The following is a 20,954-nucleotide window of genomic DNA, read 5'->3' as shown; positions in this document are numbered from 1 at the left end:
TTGGTAAAATCATCTTGGGAAGTAATATCTATTTTAAGAAGAGCATTCTACTAAAGTCTTATGTGAAACTGTTCATTTCCTTGACTTCAGAATTTCCCTGGGCTCTACTGGGGAAGTGCCTTTTGTTACTTACCATCTGCTTCTCAGCAGCAAACACCTCTTTGTGCTTCCCTAATCTCATTTTTAACTGAGTGAATCATAATCCCAAGAAATGTTAAAGCTTGGAGCCGAAATTCTAAACACAGGCATGTCAACTGCTTTTTTAAACAAGCTACATAAAAATGATTCAAAGTTACATATATTTAAATACATATAGATAACTGCATTTAAAAATTCAAAAGAATACATATTTAAAGTACCTCAAAATACAGTCAGACCTCGGTTTTCGCATGTCTCGGCTGCCGAACACTTTGGAAGCTGAATGCCGAAAACCTGGAAGTAAATGCTTCCATTTTCAAACGCGCCTTGGAAGTCGAACGACTTCCAAGCCGTGTTTCTCATCCCCCCCCCATGGAAGTCGCTGACAGCCTTTTGATCCTCAGTTCTTGAACATTTTGGAAGTTGAACGGACTTCCGGAATGGATTACGTACGAAAACAGAGGTTCCACTGTATCCAGTGAAGTTGTCCTATTAGTGCAAGGGCTAACATTTGAAGGGCACACGAGGAGGAGAGAGTGAGGGGAAGCTCTGTTGTGAAACAGTCCTTGGATGAAGGGGACAACTTCATGTACAACCCATAGTTTGTATGTTTTAACTTCTTTAGCTCAGGTAATATCATCTTGCACAACAATGTTTTAAATGCCCTTTCTGGAGGAAGAATCTGTGTCATTGGCTCACCCCCTCTCTCACACACTATTTGAAGTTAACTATTCATTAAGACTTAATAGTTGGTGTTGGTGCTGAACCCTCTCAAAAGACTTAAGAACATATGTGTCAAGATACCAATAAAGAACAGATGGAGTTGGGTTTCAAACCAGTTGATCCTTTCCCATCCTCAAGTCCCTTTGCAACTGGGCTCGTCTCATGCCCAGATGATCAGTGAATGGTGTGGTGAATGGCAGTAACCCAGCTTGAGGAAGTGTCTAAACACACAGCTTGTCTCGATTTGCAAGACTTCTCATTTGCTCATTGTTGGTGTAGCAAAAAGTTCACAGGTAGAAAATAGAAAGCTAATGTTGTTTGCAGTAAGAAGACAACATAGTGTTATGAAGAGGAAAAGAAATGACCAGGGGTTGCATCTAGTGTAGCACTTAGTAACTTGTTCCATCTGTGCCAGCATTTACACTTGCCCAATGGAACTTCCTCCCACTCTGAACACCCAAATCTGTTATACTGTTTCCCCGTATCATCTGAAGCAGATTTGGGGTGGGTGGGGGTGCACACAAAAAACTTATGTTGATGGGACACACCCCAGAATTTTTCTTTCTTTGACCCTCACTATACTCCCCCCTCCCGGGACAGAATTAAACCTCCGGTCACTAAGTGGTCTAATTAAGACTATTCCCACTAGAAATTATCATTCTCTGCCTCCACTCCCATTTTGTGTCACCACTCCATAACTTCTAATACTGAAGAGGATACACACCCAACATTTTATAACCAAATAATCCCCCGCACACACAAGTAAAGAATCAAACTGTCGTAATCCTAGCTAAACCAACAGAATTCATTATATTAAAACGCAATGCACAGTTACAGCTATGTGCTATTCAGCCTTCAGTTTTATGAAACTAGTATGTATCCAAATACATGTCACTAAAAACTGGCAGGAACATTTTTATAAACACCATATTGTCTAAAAGTGTAATCCTTTGCATGACTGAGAAGTCAATCCCACTGTGCTAAATGGGTCCCCCCCCCCAAGAACTGTAATGTGTTCTAATCAATTTGCAGTCTAATTGTATGCATTTTGCTGACACTAGGGTATTTTTTCAATGGCACCTCTTTTAGTATTTTCTTTTCTTTCCTTCCAGCAAATTGCACATTTTTTTCTTTGTTACCTTCACATATTAAAACTCAAGACCAGGAAATCATGGTGTTGCTGGTCTAGTCGTTTGCCGTGTCACCAAAAATTCCAGATATTTTTAGCCCATTGGACCAGGAGAAGTCCTTGTTTGGGCTTCTGCCAGTGGGACCCATTAGCTGAATCCAGCCCGTTGCATATAAAAAATGATTCTTGTATCCTTAATGAATTTCAGATCCATTTGGGAAGGCAGATGAGAGAGAGCCACTTACCAATGCTGTCAGGAGTGATTCAGCTGTCATTGGAGGTAATTTTTTTCTTTAAAAAAAAAAAAACTGAGCAAGAAACTCTTTTTTAACATAGCTTGTTACTGGTGACTTGTATGTTATGGTAATTATTTTAAGAAAAAAATGTTGAGGAAAATACATGTGAATGAAATCAAAAGTTCTTTATTTAAATTATCACTGGGTTGTATACAATATAGCGCTAAGCTGAATGTTCCATCAGTGCAAGGATTTCTCATTGCACAATGAAACGTCCTCCCCTTATTGACCTCCTAAATCCGTTCTGGGGGCTCTCCCAACCTCTAGAACAGATTTGGGGACAAAATTTTTGTTTAATGCTACCCATTGTAAAACATTCTCTACTAATAAATCCTCAATAATCCAGTACTAATAAGCCATGTAACAAGATTGGCCAAACAAGCTTTGACAAAGTCTTTATCAGGGAGTTATCAAAAGCAGAACAATTTGATGGGCTTTGACTTTTAGAGTCACTTAAAGAAGGATTACAAAACACACAAAGAAGTTGGTTATATATGACACGAGAGAATTTTTCAGGTCTCCTTATCTCAAGCTGAATGGGGCTTTATACACCAAAACCAAAACCTTGAACTTAGCCCAGTAGCTAATACTTACAGATTGGACTGGATTATTCTGACATGGCAAGAGAAGAAGGGTAGAGAAAAGCAACAGAAGCCCCAAGATTAGATGAAGAAGCCTAGTACTGTATTGGAAATAGGAAAGACTCCAAAATGATTCTGATATATGGGTGGGATGGGCCTGAGCTGTCCAGGAAAAAGAGCTTGAGAAATCTCAGTGCACTGTGTCAGTGAAAAAGACAACATTTTCAAAAATTATTAGGAAAGGGATTGGTCCTAACAGGAGAAAGGCAATTACAGTGCAACATTATCAAGCTATCATCTGCCCAGTCTTAGAATACTGCTCCATTTCTTTATTCTCTTCTATGGGGTAAAACGAAGGAGGTAGCTATACAGGTCTAGCCATTTCAATAGTCTCATGGGTTTCTTGAGAAGTCAGCAGCTTTGTCTCAGCCCAGCCCTATCTCAACACACTGTTAAAAGTCATCAAACTTTATGACCCGATGGTCTTCGTAATTAAGAAACAAGAATTACAATACCCATGAAAGAATAATTGAATTAGAACTATATCCATTAAATGTGACAGTCCCAATCCAGTGGATTAAGCACCTACTTGCAGCTAGAAAAACATGGAAGCATGAAAGTCTTAATTCCTTCCTTTCATAGAGATTTTGCTGAATTTGTCTCAGTCGAAATTTTTCTTGGGGTTTCCCCCATATTTTGGCCCAAAAGCTGTTCCACAACTTAGAGAGATCTGCTGACAAGTGCCTATTTTGGTAAAGAAGAGGGGAGAGTTCTCATTTGGACTGTGGTGGCTTCTAGTAATGTTGCTATGTTGTGAACCGCCCTGAGATCTATGGATTTGCTAAACCAACCAACCAAAACCAAAACCATTGCAGTGCTTGACAACCCAAACCACGTGGCAGCTACCATGGGGTGCGGCGCTCATCGCACTTCAGGCTGAGGGAGCTGGCATTTGTCCACAGACAGCTTTCTGGGTCATGTGGCCAGCATGACTAAGCCACTTCTGGCATAACGGAACACTGTAATAGAAGCCAGAGTGCATGGAAATGCCATTTCCCTTCCCGCCACAGCAGTACCTATTTATCTACTTGCACAGATGTGCTTTTGAACTGCTAGGTTGGCAGGAGCTGGGACAGAGCAATGGGAGGTCAGCCCATTACATGGATTCGAACTGCGGACCTTCCGACCAGCAAGCCCAAGAGGCTCAGTGGTTTAGACCACAGCACTACCTGCATTCCTAAAACAAAAGCACTAATGATATGTGTTCAAGTGTCATAATGGAAACATGATAGTTTACCCCCAATAGAAGGAAAGGGGCTATAGATATTCAATAACTTATCTGGTGAAACAGCAGTGAAATCTTCCCCAGTGGTGTGTGTTGTGCACTATTTGCTGATATGGCCACAATACCAGGTGCAGTGCAATGAGATCAGCCACCATGAATTTCAAGTGCTGCAGAACTGTGCAGTTATAAGCAAAATCTGGAGTCTGGAAACCTCCATGAGCTTTGCAATGTGCTGTGACTTGCTCCCAACTGATCTCTGTGTTGCAGAATGAAAACAGCACCCTGCTTTTCCTCAGTGGAGGCTGGTTCCTTTGATTTCAATCTGTCACCCCCCCACCTGCCTGCCTTCTTACCAACAGTCAAAGGGTGGCCCTGACTGTCAGCTTCCTTCTACTCCATCTCAGCTTTGCTCTTGTCCTTGTGCAGAGGATGAACCTGGAATTAGTTGGCTCAGCCTGTCATTAGCTCTCGCTCTACTTACTGTTGGTCTGCTTGTTTTCTGCACTGCCAGCCCAAGAAGCACTAGCTGCTGCTGCTTCTCCCTTTATGATTGTCCTTCTTTCCCCTCTTCCTCAGGTGTTATAGCAGTTGTGATCTTCATCATCTTTTGCATTGTGGCTATTATGAGCAGATTCCTTTACCAGCACAAACAGACACATCGGAGCAGCCAGACAAAGGAAAAGGAATATCCAGAGCACCTTGACAGTTCTTTTAAGACTGACGTTGACTTGCAGAACACAGTGAGCGAGTGCAAACGAGAATACTTCATCTGACAGACTCTCCAGCTCCATGTTACACTATGGCATTTCTTTGATTATGATGGTTATTATTATTTTCTTACCCATCCATTTCTTTTGAATTTCCCCACCCTTTTGGAAAGAACCCACTTTGCACAGAGGAGATTGGCAGCTATGGCAGTGCCACACTCTCCTTGTGAAACCCACCACAGTTAATGCCTAACAGTTCAAGCGACTATACATTCTACCTAAGTTCCACATAACATGCATGGTTGACTGTTTGTTTCCTGGATTTCTGAAATGTTGTTTTCTGGACCCATTTAACTCACCATTTCATGTCGGACCTGAGCGATATATACTAGAGGTAAAGTGTACAAGCTATTGTAGCATCACGGCTATTGCAACAAGGTAGTGGGAAAGACTAAGACCAAATTATCTCATATCTTTAATTGTGTGTTTAAAAGGGGGCAAATCCTCCTGTCTTTTGCAAATTGGCATAATAATTCTGTTTCATGTTGGTAGTGCTGTGTTGATTTTTGCAAGCTGAGGATCTGGAATGATTTTGCCCCTCCTCCATCTCTTTTAACCCTACCTTTGCATCCCTGTTATTTTATTGTAACTTTTTGACTTCAATATTTTCATTTTTAAGGTACCAACTTTGATTAAACAACAGCAATGAACAATTACAAAAATAATTCCTGGGCCAAGTATTATGCCCAGTGAATTTTGTCACTGTCAGGGGAAGAGTGAGAATGGCCTCTGCAGATTTTTGCAATCTTTGGACAGTAGGAAAAAAACCCTAATATTTGTAGTTGTGGGTTGTCTTACCATGATAGTGAATAAATGCCAGAGGGTTCCAGGCTTTCTTTTTTACAGAAATAATCTATAAAACTGCCTCAGGGCAGGTGGCCATTTTCTCTCCCTCCCCCTAATTTCCCCCCTCCCTCATAGTACTAGGACCTGGGGTCAACCAATGAAGCTGAATGGTGGGAGATTCAGGACATACAATAAGTAGTACTATTTTATCTGCACATAGTTAAACTATGGAAGTGACAAACATAAGTTGTAGTGATGGCTGCCCACTTGACTGGCTTTAAAAGTGGGTTAGACATATTCATAGAGGATCCTGCTAAGAATGGGGTGTCATGCTCTGAATACCTGTTGTTGGGGGGTGGCAAGCTAGAGAAGGCTATTGCATTCATAACTTGCTCATGGGCTTCCCATGGGCATCTGGTCAGCCACCATGGGAGACAAGATGCTGAATTATATAGTCCTGTGTTCTGATCCAACAGGGCTTTTCATATGCACTTTATGACATAGTTATACCTAATGTACTTTTTTGTTTGCAATGAGGAATGGTGCCAGGCTGCTGCTTATTGCAGATACCTTACCGCTTGAAGTGGTGGCAAAACTTTCATAAAAGACGGAATCCCTCTAAATCCTTGTTTCTATCATAGCATCCCCCCTCGCCCCCTGAAAAAACATTACAATTACATTTTATTTTATTTTTTGGCACAACTTACTCCAAAGCTCATGCTTCAACTGCAACTTCTATCACATAGGGTTGGCTAAAATCAGTACCTTCTATGGGAATATAACACTAGGTGAAGCATGAAAACGAGCAATTTTTAGGTTTCAAGGGCTACATGTTAGGACGCCCCATAAACCCTGACTGGAACAATCTTAGCGATGCTGTTTAGAATTGATAGTTAGTCATAATCTAGTGGCAAAGCATTAAAAGTAGTGGGATCAGCCATTACTTTGTATCTATTCACTTAAAGCCAATTCTGTATGACATTAAGCAAAAGACTGGGCTTGAAACAGAAAAGTAGATGATGCAGGAAACTGGTGCTGCATTTTTTCCCCTTCCAATTAATCTAGAATTTCAGCTTGGCATATTAAGACTGTTCCTTTCCACCACAGGAAAAACTGTAGGGCTGTGCTCCCAATTCACTCTTACATCCACTGACAACCAAGAAACAGTGATAGGATACAAACAATCACTAATGAGATTTCCAATAGAGAGCAGGCAGGCTTTTTGTATTCCACCTGAAGGTTTTGGAGAAAGTTTGGTTTTTATCTGGGGCAAGTGATATATATTATAGCCCTGGAGGATCTGCAATATCCTGTGATATAGTAAATCTCTGAAGGCGGGTTTGCTCCTTGGGTCTGCTCTCATGAGCACCAAGCCACACAGCCCAAGTTTGACCAAATTACTCTACACAGGATGGGCAAGACTCTAATTTGATGCTTTAATTTGATTGATAATTTCTCTCCCTCCCCTGCTGTCATCTCCAGCAGCACTGTACCCCTCCCTGAACAACAGAACTGAATTTGACCTCTTTATTCTATTAATGTCTCCTTATAGCGATAATTGTGGTGTTGTTACTGCATGCATTTCCCTTTCTGTTCTGCTGCCATTCTTTAGATAATCAGATCTTTCAGATCAGCAGGTTCCCTCACATTACGTGCTTCAGTTCCCCAATATTCCTCCTATGGTTTAAGCAGCAAAGATTGTTCTTCCCGAAAGTGAAACATTGAACCCACTGACTTAGGACTCTTAGCACACCCCAGGTCAATGGTCATATGAACCTTCCAATAATTTGTTGCAGATGGCAGTGACCAAATAGGGCTTCTAAGTATGCCTTACTTATACGGAGAGGTGGAATTCACAGTAGATGCACTGAACTCATAGATTCATGCTAGAAGGAGAACTGAAAGGCAATTTGGGCCTGATGCTCAGAGTTCTGAAAAATCACCCTTTTGTCCTTGACCACAATTAGAAAGGAAGTTTTCCAGCCTTAATCCTGCTGAATGATCTGTCACCAACCACTCAGCTTTATAAAGCACATGCAATTGAACCTAATGATTAACTCCTTACAAGCAGCAACCTTTATCCTTTTTGTTTCTCTAATCTTTGATTATTAGAAGTTTCTTTAGCATGACAGGAGTGGTTCTGAGGACACTCAACACAGGCACTTATGCCTTTTTAAAGTGTCCCTCTTGCCAATGAGGTTTTCCACCAACAGTTTCCTCCCCCTCCCAAATAAAACTTCTCTGTATTGCATTCTAAGTACTTTTTGGAAAGGCAGGAGAGGGAGAGCGACCCAAACAAATCCAGGAATTAATGAGTCCTTTTCTCTGTCTAAGGACTCCACATTTTTCCTCATTATTTTGACTGTTCTTTGGCCGAGTCATCTTATTTTATATGATTTTGCTAACAGGAAGCCATTCATTCGTAACATGTTTAATTGCATTCTGAAAAGGGGAAGGGGAAGGCAGTGGAATCCACATTTTTATTTCAATAACTTTGCTCCCTATAAATTACTGTGCCATATTTTCCCGTTACTCAACACAGCTGTTATAAATCACCACTTTGCTCTACTACATATTCTTTTCTTCATCTCGATATAAAAGTCAGCCTAAAGTGTAGCAAATTTAGCCCTAAGCAGATACACTAATGGGATGAAAAGAAAGGGTTTGGGGAACAAAGCAGAGCTGAATCATTATGCAGGGTATGGGCTGCTTTTCGCTATATAGGAAGTCAGGGGTCGCATTCTTGCCAAAAAATATTAAGCTTTATCAGTTAAAAACAAAAACTTGAAGAAAAGAAAGAAAGGGGGGTGAAGTGTAAAAGCTTGTAAAGTTTATATATAAGACAAGGGGGCAATTTTTGCTGGAACTGCAGCACATAAGGAGGGGAGCTTTAACCCCTTCCATCCCAAATCATTATAGCCATTAAAACTGTCCCTATTCTCCTGTTAGCCTTAGGAAAACAGCATCCACTGGTGCCCTAGTTATGAACAGCTAGTCTTGGCATACAATAGCAAAAGACGCATCCCCCCGGTGTCAATAGCACTATTAACATCCACACCAGATATGTGAATGGAAGGCTGCTTCAAGCATGCAGATCTCCATTGCTGGATTGAGACATGAGTACATGAATACTACGTTTTCCATCCAATTCAGTCACAGAGTTTGCAGTTTCTAATTGACAAATTTGGAAGTTTTTTGCTTGCTTGCTTTGTGAATGGGTGAAAACATATTGCCACCCCATTCTTTGTATACTTGATTTGGGGAGCAATTCAAACTTCCCTCCAAGTCTGACTGGACCCTTGAAGCTCCAGGGATGCTACTGCATCCACAGTTTTGCCACGCACAGCTGTCGGGGTGGAAGTGGGGTGGGGGCAGCCTGAGGACAGCAGCTGGACCACCTTGAGATCCAATGGATCCTGGGCCTGCACGGCCCTGCCCCTTTTCCGGCCCATGAAAACACCATTTCAAGGCTTTCGACTGGCCTCTACCAGCAGGGATTCCACCAGTGGTGCTTCCATCCCCTGGACATTCAGTGAAAAGGAGGAGATGCTCAGTACCATCAGAGAGACACTAGTGTCACTCCTCAGGCAGCAGCTGATAGGTCAATAGGGCTGATGGAGGGACACTTCCACCCAGTTAAGCTGCCCAACGCCAGTCAGGCGCAAAACAGGGTTGGATTGCTCTGTCTAAACATTAAAGAACCCTTGAAATTACCAAGAGTTCCAGAACAAATGAACAACTTTGGCACAAATCATACACTTACTAGGAAGTAAGCCCTATTGAACACAATGTCTTCCTTCCAAATAAGCATTCAAGCAGTCTATTAAATCAGCTTTTAGGGTCCTTAACTGTCTATTTGACTGCATTTCCTTTACAAACAGAACTGAATCCTGGCTTCTAAGGGAACAAGATTATATGCACATATATTTAAATGTGACTGGGTTTCCCCTTCATACCTGCTTATCTTAATTGGCTCACTATAAAATTGTGGTTTTTGTGTTGTTAATTGCAGGTTTTCTTGTACAGGAAAGCAACTTACAGCCCAATACACAACTCAGTTAAGCAGAAGCACTTGGATTCAAGTTTAATTAGCCCTATTGAAATCAATAGAATAAAATCAGTATAAATCTTAATAACCCTGGTTTCACTTAGCTGGGCTATAGATCAGTTGCCCATTTCACTGAAGGGTGGTATACCTCCTGTTTGTTCATTGGTATCACTAGACAGACAAATGATCCTAATGCTACTAGATACAGGTAGGTAGTTGTGTTGGTCTGCCGATGAAACAAAAGTAAAATAGAAAATTCCTTCCAGCAGCACCTTAGAGACCAACTAAGATTGTCATTGGTATGAGCTTTCGTGTGCATGCACACTTCTTCAGAAAGCTCATACCAATGACAAAGTTAGTTGGTCTCTAAGGTGCTACTGGAAGGAATGTTACTAGAGACAGCTTGAAATCTGCTTCCACCTTATGCCTGCAGGCTTGCCAGTTCATATTTTTGACATGAAAAAGACTTGGGCCCTCATTCAAATGTGAAGCAAATCAATATTTACATCAGGAATGAGGATATTAAACAATTTTAGTTTAGTTGAACAATTTTAGCGGATTTAACTGTATGGCAGGAATGAAGAACCTTTGACTCTCCAGATGATGTTCTCATCTTCCCTCACTAGTCTCATCTCTGCTGTTAAAAGATACCTGGGCCACAGCCCTTTACATATTTAAGTTCAAATGCTTTCTGAATCAAGCAAGCAAACCTCTCCAGGAGAATCCTTTGGTTCACAAGAGAGCTATTTAAGCTTGCAAATTGATGCCTTAAAATGTTAAGTGCTGTTACTTCAGGCCTGTGGTGTAGATGAATAGTTACGCATTGGCGGTCCTCTTGCTTTCTTGCCTGCAAAAATGGGTGTGTGTAGGAACTGAGCACATCAAGCCTCTATCACACCACAACGCAGGAGTTGTGAACTGCATTAAGTCCTTGTGCACCAAAGGTTCTGCCCTGTAGTGGACAGCAGGGTGGAGCAGTGATGCTCACCTGACCTCCAGTTGCCTGCATCACTGCAACATACCAAGGAGGAGGATATAAGGAGCAATGAAGTGGTGGGAGGAAAAAAGAGACTAGCCAGAGCACTGACTTAACCTTGCCCCAACTTGGCCCTCTCCCTCCCCATCGTGGTATGCATGAGCAACCAGTAGGAAGGTCAGGTGAGCGCTGCCACCCTACCCCAAACCCTCATCCATTACTAGTTGGATGCCTTGTAGAAACTCCATTGAGTTCGCATGAATCTTCTTGGTGCATACCAGTCTTCATGGCGTTTGGGGGTGCTTTCCTTAACTTAAATGATTTTAAGAACCTCTGAAGTCGTTCAAAGGGGCGTAGGTTGATCCAGATAGCCAGTTAGTATATAACTTTGTTTTGAGCTTGCCCGAGGCAAAAAGAGTTTTCAACGTCACCATCATAAACTCACCCCTTAGTTTTGTGAATGTGAATGTAACTCATATTTTGGAAACCGTACAATGGCATTCCCTGCCACAATGTGGGTGTGTAGTCAAGCCCTAGATACTTGTTGTAATTTATTGCTTTTATACCCAGCTTTCCAGGGTAAACCTTCATAAGGTGGCTAACAAGAACACCTCAAGTGATACAATGTCAGATTTTAAAAAGTAATTAAAACAGACTCACTAAAGAATCTATAACAATTTTTAAAAAGTTAAAAAGCAGTTAAAAAGTCAAGCCAGCATGAAAACACCATAGTTCAATGGAAAGCCGAGCTAAGCATAAGTTTTATGGCCTGCAAAAATGGGTGTGTGTAGGAACTGAGCGCATCAAGCCTCTATCACACCACAACGCAGGAGTTGTGAACTGCATTAAGTCCTTGTGCACCAAAGGTTCTGCCCTGTAGTGGACAGCAGGGTGGAGCAGTGATGCTCACCTGACCTCCAGTTGCCTGCATCACTGCAACATACCAAGGAGGAGGATATAAGGAGCAATGAAGTGGTGGGAGGAAAAAAGAGACTAGCCAGAGCACTGACTTAACCTTGCCCCAACTTGGCCCTCTCCCTCCCCATCGTGGTATGCATGAGCAACCAGTAGGAAGGTCAGGTGAGCGCTGCCACCCTACCCCAAACCCTCATCCATTACTAGTTGGATGCCTTGTAGAAACTCCATTGAGTTCGCATGAATCTTCTTGGTGCATACCAGTCTTCATGGCGTTTGGGGGTGCTTTCCTTAACTTAAATGATTTTAAGAACCTCTGAAGTCGTTCAAAGGGGCGTAGGTTGATCCAGATAGCCAGTTAGTATATAACTTTGTTTTGAGCTTGCCCGAGGCAAAAAGAGTTTTCAACGTCACCATCATAAACTCACCCCTTAGTTTTGTGAATGTAACTCATATTTTGGAAACCGTACAATGGCATTCCCTGCCACAATGTGGGTGTGTAGTCAAGCCCTAGATACTTGTTGTAATTTATTGCTTTTATACCCAGCTTTCCAGGGTAAACCTTCATAAGGTGGCTAACAAGAACACCTCAAGTGATACAATGTCAGATTTTAAAAAGTAATTAAAACAGACTCACTAAAGAATCTATAACAATTTTTAAAAAGTTAAAAAGCAGTTAAAAAGTCAAGCCAGCATGAAAACACCATAGTTCAATGGAAAGCCGAGCTAAGCATAAGTTTTATGGTCTGCATAACAATTGCTAATAGAAGAGCCATAGATAGTTCTCAGGAGAGGAATCTGAAAGATGCCGAGGCTACAATTGAAAATGCCCCTTCTAACATCATAGCTCCTAACAGCCAACCAGAGAACAGGGCATAAGTCACAATAAAAATCGATGACCCAGTCAGCTGCAATTTAGACTAAAAAATTAAGTGGCCAGCCATGTATCCTGCAATAATGTAAACCGCACAGTAAGACTGAATTTACTTCCCACTTTCCCAAAAAATATTGTCTCCACTCAAAAATCAGGTTTGTTTTCCGCTATTTTCATTGAGGGGGGGGGGGGAAACTTCTCTGAAGTTTTTGAAAAGGGACTGCCACTTACCTCACTGAGTCTTGCCAATAATTGAGGCCAGTGAGAAGCCTCAGAGAGAGCCCAACACCACTCCCCACCAGCCACACTTCCCAGCATGCTTTGGAAGCAACATGGCACAACCTGATGTGGTGTCACCCTCAAAGCATTCCAATATGTTCATACAGCAAGAAGTTTAAGTTTAAAAAGCAAACTTTATGCTCACTTCATAAAGTTAAGGTAAGGAGCAATCTTCTTCCAAAATATTCGGATAATTTTTTCTCAACACACAATTTTTTTTGGCAGGGATATCTCTCACCCACACAGCAAATGGTAAAAAAATTAAAAAAAATGAAATTTGAGTATAGCTCTGGTAAAGTTGGCCCTTATATATGTTCACTGAACTACATCTATTCAGTTTAACAAGAGCCTGGTTCATAAATGAATATTGATGCTGAAGACATCAAGTGACAGGTTGCAGATGGGAGTTGTGATTTACAGCCAATGGCAGAGCTTAAATCACTTGATGTCACATCCAATGCAGTCCTTTTCAACAGAACCAATTTGCAGACCTTGCTACCAGTTAACAAGTAATGATAAATCTATGAAAGTACTTGGATGTGTACATCTTCCTCATGCTTCAGGTCATGCAGGAAGCATTAGGAAAAGGAATCAAAAATAGGACTTCCAAAACCATGATGACATTATAAAAATGTATTGTGATACTTAGAAAGCCATGCACAATTCTGGCCATCACACCTCAAAACGGACCAGGAACAGGTGCAGCAGCAGAACAAGACCCCCTGAAGAAAAGGTCTTAGTCTGGAAAAAGAGGCAATTTGGGGGGATATGATAGAGATGCATCAAATTATGCATAGTGTCGAGAAAGAGGCCAGAGAGAGTTTTTCTTCCCATCTCATAATAATAATAATAGAACATAGTGTTATCCCCTGAAGCTGAATGTTGGAAGATTAAAAAACAAAACAAAAGAGAGATACTTATTTACACAGTGCATAGTTAAACTATGGAATTTGCTGTTACAGGTTGTAACCATTGCCTATCAACATAGATGCTTTAAAGAGCGGTTAGACAAATTCAGAGAGGATAAGGCTATGCAGCATTTGTCATCATGGTGCCTGTAAGTTATTGACAGGATCTAACTACCAGTCACTAGGGAATAATGTTGGGAAAATGCTATTGTTTGTGAGCATCTGCTTGACCACTGTGAAAAACAGGATGCTGGATGCAATACTCATTCAGAAGTGGTCTTGGGTCTAATACAGCAGGACTTTTCTTATGTTCCCTGTAAAGTATCAGCTTCCTTTGAGTCTTTAGGTTGCTTGATCCAGTTCCCATTAATGTACTTATACAATTTTTTGGGGAATTATCAGCTGGGTCACTACTATTGTTCTTGCTTTCTTTTAAAATTCCCATTAGTTTTGCAGCTATAAGGTTTATTTTCAAAGCTTGCCCACTCAGTAAAACGGCACAGTTTGCTATTCACCTCAAATAGCAGGGACAGAAGGGTTAAATTATTTCCTTTCCTCTTGATCACTGTGAAGAAGGGATAGCAAGACAAGATTATTTTAGCATTTGGCTAAATATATTCTTTGTGAATTCTGCCCCAAAGCAGTGAGAATTAAACAAAAAGGAGCACACTGACTGAAAAACAGCTGTAATTTGTAAATTAGTCATTTGAATTGTTCTGACTCTGCAGAGTGATCATTTTACAGGGCTTCTCTCTTGAAGTTCCCTGCAGACTAATCTTTATTCAGGTCCTCTTCTATAATGGAGAGCTTCCCCAGACCCCAAACAATTATTTATTACAGCAAACACACTGTCTAAATCTAAAACCAAATAGTTTATGTTAACTTTTGTCATAAAAGGAAAACAACAACCCGATATTGCATACCGTAGAAGAATATTTTCCCAGTGAACTACAGTTAAGGATGCAGATACACTATTAAGTTGACAAGCAAAGTCCTCGCCCAAAGGCACAGAAGTGTCTTCAGCAAAGGAAAGTGGGCTGAGCCATTGGCAACTGTCAAGTGGGATCCAGGAACTATGCCAGAGGTCAGAGTTTAGAGGAGATGTCACAGGGGTTGGCAGAGTCAGGAAAGGAAGCCTTTATATCCCTTCCTGCTAAGGAGAACCAATAACCAGTCTGGATGGGTGAAGCCACTCTCAGCTGGACCCTTTCATGCAAAGGGAGATGTGTAAACCCATATCCCTGGTGACTCACCACACAAGGCAGCTGTCCATAGAGACACAGATTCCCAGTTATATCATCCTAGCAGCTCTTTGCAGGTCAGAAAATAAAACTACAAGCTGGCCCAGCATTCTAGATATAAAGCTCCTATCAATAACTGTTGGGCTTCACTTAGGAATCACTGAGTGAGGAGGGAGATCTTTATAAATCCAACATGGAAATAATCTAGCTCTTTGTGCCACATACAGTGGTATCTCGGTTTAAGAACAGCCTTGTTTACGAACAATTTGGTTTATGAACTCCGCAAAACCGGAAGTAGTGTCCTGGTTTGAGAACTTTACCCTCAGTCTAAGAACGGAATCCAAACAGTGGAAGGACACCAGCGGTGGGAGGCCTCATTAGGGAAAGCGTGCCTCGGTTTAAGAACGGTTTCGGTTTAAGAACGGACTTCCAGAATGGATTAAGTTCGTAAACCGAGGTGCCACTGTATTATACAGAGGCTGTGAGTTGCATTTCAAAATATTTGACATAGTCACAGTGCTGGTCATGTGGGTGTGCTGATCCCTTAACCTTGAATAAGTTAAGAGGTTGCATGTAAATTCAGAATTCTCTCATGTTCCCTCTGATCTTCTTGGGTACTCAGTGCGAAGTAAGAATGGTGGTACTGTTGTGGCAATGTGTTTGTTACTGTATTGGGGCTGACGTAACTCTCTATAGATGGGGTGTGTATGAGACAGGACTAGAGATCCATGAATCCAAACACATCTGACATTTTATTGCAAGAAATGTTTGGATACATCTCTTCATGCTATAGTTTAAAGGTATTTCCCCTAAAATCTCACAGGCATCAAACCAGAGAAAGTGGCTTGAGGATTTGAAACTAATAAAGATTTCCATGACTCATTCCTAAAAGGACATTGAAATACGTTATCCTTATAAGCACTTAAGACAGGCATCCCCAAACTGCGGCCCTCCAGATGTTTTGGCATACAACTCCCATGATCCCTAGCTAACAGGACCAGTGGTCGGGGAAGATGGGAATTGTAGTCCAAAACATCTGGAGGGCCGAAGTTTGGGGGTGCCCGACTTAAGAGTTGGGGCAATTTTCTATAGTAAGTGTGTATCTAAGAGTGGCCACTCTGATGCCTCTTAGAAACTTACAAGCAGATAATGATGTTTGATCTCAATATCTGGTAGCCAGAGATATGCTGCCATGAATAGTTTCCTAGTGCTAATGTAGATAGCAACCATGAGTTCTTAGCAATTCCACAGGATATGTAACAAAATCCCTAAAAGTTCTGCTCAGTTTAATGGTACTTAGTTCCCACTAAACATGTGCAAGACTTGCAGCCCAGGTCATTTCTTTTTATTTATATCCCATGTTACACCGAAAGGAATCTACAGCAAACTAACAAATAAAGAATCCAACCATTGAAAGAATCAAATGAAAGAATCCAACCATTACCAGAGAGACATGGGATCCAGGTAGAGGGGAAGCTACAATCATGCTATTCTGTTGTTCCATTTGAATCAGAATGCAAAAATTACTGAAAGCAAAATATCCCAGGTGTCACATTATGTGGTACAGTGGTATATGTTCAGACTTTCCCAGGTAAGGACCCTAGAGACTGGCTGCTTAAATGGCCCAGCCATGGACCTAAGGGAAACCCTCCTGCTCTGCCCCCTTGCCCAGCCCACATCCAAACCTGCACTCTCATTTGTCAATCCTGGGTGCAGGGTTGGATCCAGCTCCTAATAGGCGATGCAGGCTTATGCCCCCACCGCCCATTCAGACTGGGCATCAATCCTGAGCCACCTTCATTGGGGACTTTGGAGGTGCCTCCGCTGTCCTGCAATGCCTCCATACCAAGCAGGTGAGCAGACTAGTCAGACTCATCAGTTCATGAAACTTTATGCCATCAGCAATCCTGTTGAGATAAATGGAGCTCTCAAACCAGTTGTGCGACTGGAGAGTTAGTGAAGATTTTGTAATCTTGTAGTCACATCTATGAATGAATTTGTGTGTGCATTTTCTCAGTCCCAACTGAGAACCCAACCTGTACTGTAGTCTACTGTTGCTGGACCTCAGCTCCCATCATTTCTTACTATTGGCCATGCTGGCTGTGGCAGATGGGAGTTAGAGTCTAAAGACATATGGAAGGACCACAAGTTCTCCCATTCCTGTTATAGGTTTGCATTAATAAGAACAGGAATGAATCCATATATTGCAGAATCTGCTACCACAGAAACAAAGCAATTGGATGCTGAAAATCAACTGCTTGTCTCAGTTTAGGTGTTTTTTTTTAAAAAAAAATCTGTATCTGGCTCTCACATGCCTGAGCTACTCCTAGTAAGGAAGGATACCCAGTTTTCTTTTCTGGCTCAATTTTTTCTAGCATAGCTTAAAAATAAAATAAAATACAAGCTTAGTCAAGTGCTTATCCTAGACCTTAAACCTATTGAATTGTTGACACATCTATCTAACACAGATTGGTGGTTGCAAATCTTCCATACCATTACATTTTGCTATTATCTGCTGCACTGGGGCCATCGGGAGTGTCTTCTTTGTCTAGAATAGATTACTTTTTTTGTAAAACTGATGTTGAATTCTGAATCTATTCCCAAATTCTGAAATTTTGTGTTTGGTTTTCCAAGTATCTGATTTCAACGAAGGAACAACAAACATCATCTGAGACAACAGCAAAAGAAGAGTCACTTTGGGCATTAGGTGAAGCCAACAAAGCAGGGAGCATGAACATCTAATGCTTCCCTGTCCTGTGCTTTCCTTCATATATTTTCCAACACATAACTTCATGTTCCAGATTGCAAGATGTGCAAATTCCCAAGAAAAGGACAGTTTGCCTATCTTGTGGCAGGATGAGATATGAAGGCTGAATCTTGCATGGTACAGAAGTGCGCAGAGAACAAGAAGCTTGAGGATGCTGTGCTTCCCATTTCCTCTGAATTGCCAAATGTCCAAAGCCACACTAAAAAGCACATTAAAAATACACAGCACATGCAAAATAGTCTTTCAGTTACACTAAAATATATGAAACCAAAATGCAACTAACTATTTTCCCACTGTCTGCTTTTCAAGGTAGAAATCCCCTAGGATGTTGCCTCAGTCCAAGTCAGTTTTGTAGACCATGTACCATGTCTTAATACACTGTATGGGGATTAAAAAAATAGCCTTAGCTTTTTTGTTTTCTATGGTTCTTGTTGTATAGAAGAAAGACTTAAACTGTAAATAATGTATATTTAATAAAGAGAGCCTTTTGTATGATTTTGTGTGGAAGACCAGCGCCTCATGCCATGATTCTTTTTCATATATAAAGCAGGGGGGAGGGGTGCTAATCCTGAAAAGTGGCTTCATTCTGTTCTTGCAGGCAATTAATTACTGCAGCAGGGGCAATGTTGTGGACAGTAATAAAATGTGATGCTCCCACAACTCAGATTTATTGATTTCAAACACTGCTAAAAGTGCTGTCACAGGACATTTGATCACTGCACAGCATTCCTGACTCCAGTAACTAATCATGGTTTGCAGCACCTGCCTCTGAAGTGCATGAGGGAAAATGTGTCGACTTGATAAAAGTCAAGTCGGGAGATCTGTTTGGGGTCTGATTGCAAGGCACCTCCTGGAGCACAAAGCAAGAGCTGCTCTCCAGACCTGGTGCCTCTCTGTGTGACACTTCCACTTGCTTTCACTTGCCACACTCTTATGTGAAGACTGTTCAGTATCACACATAGAAAGCTGCCTTATAACCAAGTCAGATCATTGATCCATCAAGCTCTGCACAGCCTAGGCTGACTGGCAGTGGTTGCGTGCCGAGGTACCAAGACTTCCCACCAAATAATTTCACACATCACACGGAAATTAAGTTTTGGTTTTTGGCACTAATTTTGGCCACAACTTTATTTAAATACAACTTAATGTGAGTGGTTGCTTAGGCCTATGACCTCTCCCCCAGGTGCTCCCCGAAGCTCCTGCGCAGTCCTAGCCCCTAGCGGGGGACGGACAAACATGTTGAGCCCCAGGATTCCTTTAACGGAATACCCCTGAAGGCAGCAGCAATTTTGAGGGGCAGGCCCAGCCAAATCCTTACCCCTCCACCATCCAATTCGAACCAATGCCTAACCGCCAACCTTACAAGTTGTGACAGTTTGCTATGTAGTAGGCAAAAACCACCTGGCACCAGCCAATCAGCCAGATGGCAAAATTCCTACTAGGCCCCCGAATACGGACAACCCTGTGACATGCACAGCAATGTCAAGCACAGCAAAACCCCTAAATATAGGGAGGGAGGGAGATCCGTTGCAAGCACCCAAAAGCGAAAGCGGAACCTGCTTGCACCCTTTTAAAGGCTGTGGCTGTCAATCAAAATTAGCAACATAACATTCTCCCCAGCAACAAACCCTCCGTGGCCATCCAAACTGACCCGCCCCTACTGACCAGGGAAGGTCTCGTTAACCCTTCCACAACCCAAGCTCTGCCTAAGGGAAGAACTTGCTTTCTCCCAGATTTCAGATCAAGATCTCTCCCAGTCCTACCAGGAGATGTCAGAGATTGAACCTGGGACTTTCTGCATTGTTGAGCTACAACCCTTCACTATCCTATGATTTCTATCTCATAGGCACATAATTTTATTATACAGTGGTACCTCGGTAGTCGAACGGCTTGGCTCCCAAACAAATCGACTCCTGAACGCCACAAACCCAGAATTAAGTGCTCTGGTTTGCAAATGTTTTTCAGAAGCCAAACATCTGGCACGGCTTCCGCAGCTTCCAATTGAGTGCAGGAATCTCCTGCAGCCAATTGGAAGCCTCACTTTGGTTTTTGAACTGTTTTGGGAGGTGAACTGACTCCCAGAATGGATTAAATTTGAGAATCAAGGTGCAATTGTACTACAAATTAATAAACTATCATCAGGGAATGGGAAGTGGCTTAGGGCCACAACCCTACCAAGGGCAATTACAAAGGGTTAAGCAAGATGTGGCATTAAGTTTTTACCCAGCTGCCAGCTACCATTCCCAGGAAGAAATCTGCACAGCAGGGTAAGCAAAGGCACTTGAGATTCAGTATGTTCTCCAGAAGCAAGTTGCACCGCAGCACAGGATTTGGTGTCTCAGTTTCGAATGGTGGAATCAGCTTGGTAATTATAAAGCGTAATTTCCCCACCATCATCCTTCCACTGTCGGCCAAACCACATATAGGGGTTCACATCAGAACCTAAAATATGGTGTGATATTAGAAAAGGACCAGGGGAAATTTTAAGGCAACAAGAACTGCAAAGCTGCTCAGACCTCTCTTCTCATTTGAAGCTCTAGCTACTCACTCCTGATTATGCCTGACTCACTTAACTTTGATTGCTCACTGCTGTTTCTTTCATGGTCTGTGTTTGACACCTTAGCATCTTCCCCGCTCTAATTGTGACTTCTTCAGCAGACCATTATATATGTACCTGCCTTTCATCTCCCTCACTGTTCCTGTAGCTTTTCTGACTAATCCCAGGTATCCTCTCTTGATTATCCATTCTAGGCTGTCATTTCTGCCCTGCTTTTCCCCAGACATGCTACTCTCCTCTTCCCATATTATTGGTTTTCTGAGGATTTTTTTTTAACCTGGAAAAGAGTCAGATATATTAAATATAATGGGGAGGGGGCTCAATGAGAAATGCATAGGCAGCGTGCTGGCAAATGTCTCTGACTCTGTATCCCAGATGTGGGGAAAGTGGTCAGGAGAGGTGTTCAAAAGAAAAGTAGGGAGAGGGGGAGAATCAAGTAGCGCTCAAACCAACCAATATCCTTGTCAAACCTTTCCCCTGGGATGAGGCATTACCTGTGTGTGTCATAGTCACTGGATGGCATTAGAGTAGGTAAGGCCTGTCTAGGAATGGCTATCAAATTTTGATATTAGTGTCTGAAGTTCAGAAGCATTCCCAGGACGACACCGAACAGGACACTGGACACACTAGGCTTTGTTTTATGGACAAAATAAAGAAATTCTGCCATGAGGACCAATACAACAC

General features: G+C 41.9%; 1 protein-coding gene across 1 annotated transcript in view; it reads left to right on the top strand.

The window, feature by feature from the left end:
* The window catches only part of CNTNAP5 (contactin associated protein family member 5), a 302,130-nt gene extending 297,100 nt beyond the window's left edge, over nucleotides 1-5,030 (top strand). Inside the window, exons 23-24 of the mRNA XM_035128546.2 lie at nucleotides 2,199-2,270; nucleotides 4,729-5,030. Of these exons, the coding sequence (XP_034984437.2) occupies nucleotides 2,199-2,270; nucleotides 4,729-4,925 (269 nt within the window). The 3' untranslated portion in view covers nucleotides 4,926-5,030. The remainder of the gene's footprint in view (nucleotides 1-2,198; nucleotides 2,271-4,728) is intronic.
* The last annotated feature ends 15,924 nt before the right edge of the window (nucleotides 5,031-20,954 follow it).

The sequence above is a fragment of the Zootoca vivipara genome, chromosome 1, assembly GCF_963506605.1.
Source record: "Zootoca vivipara chromosome 1, rZooViv1.1, whole genome shotgun sequence".
In the NCBI taxonomy this organism is placed as follows: domain Eukaryota; kingdom Metazoa; phylum Chordata; class Lepidosauria; order Squamata; family Lacertidae; genus Zootoca; species Zootoca vivipara.
The sequence above is the reverse complement of the archived record's forward strand: the minus strand, read 5'-3'. Positions and strand labels throughout refer to the sequence as shown.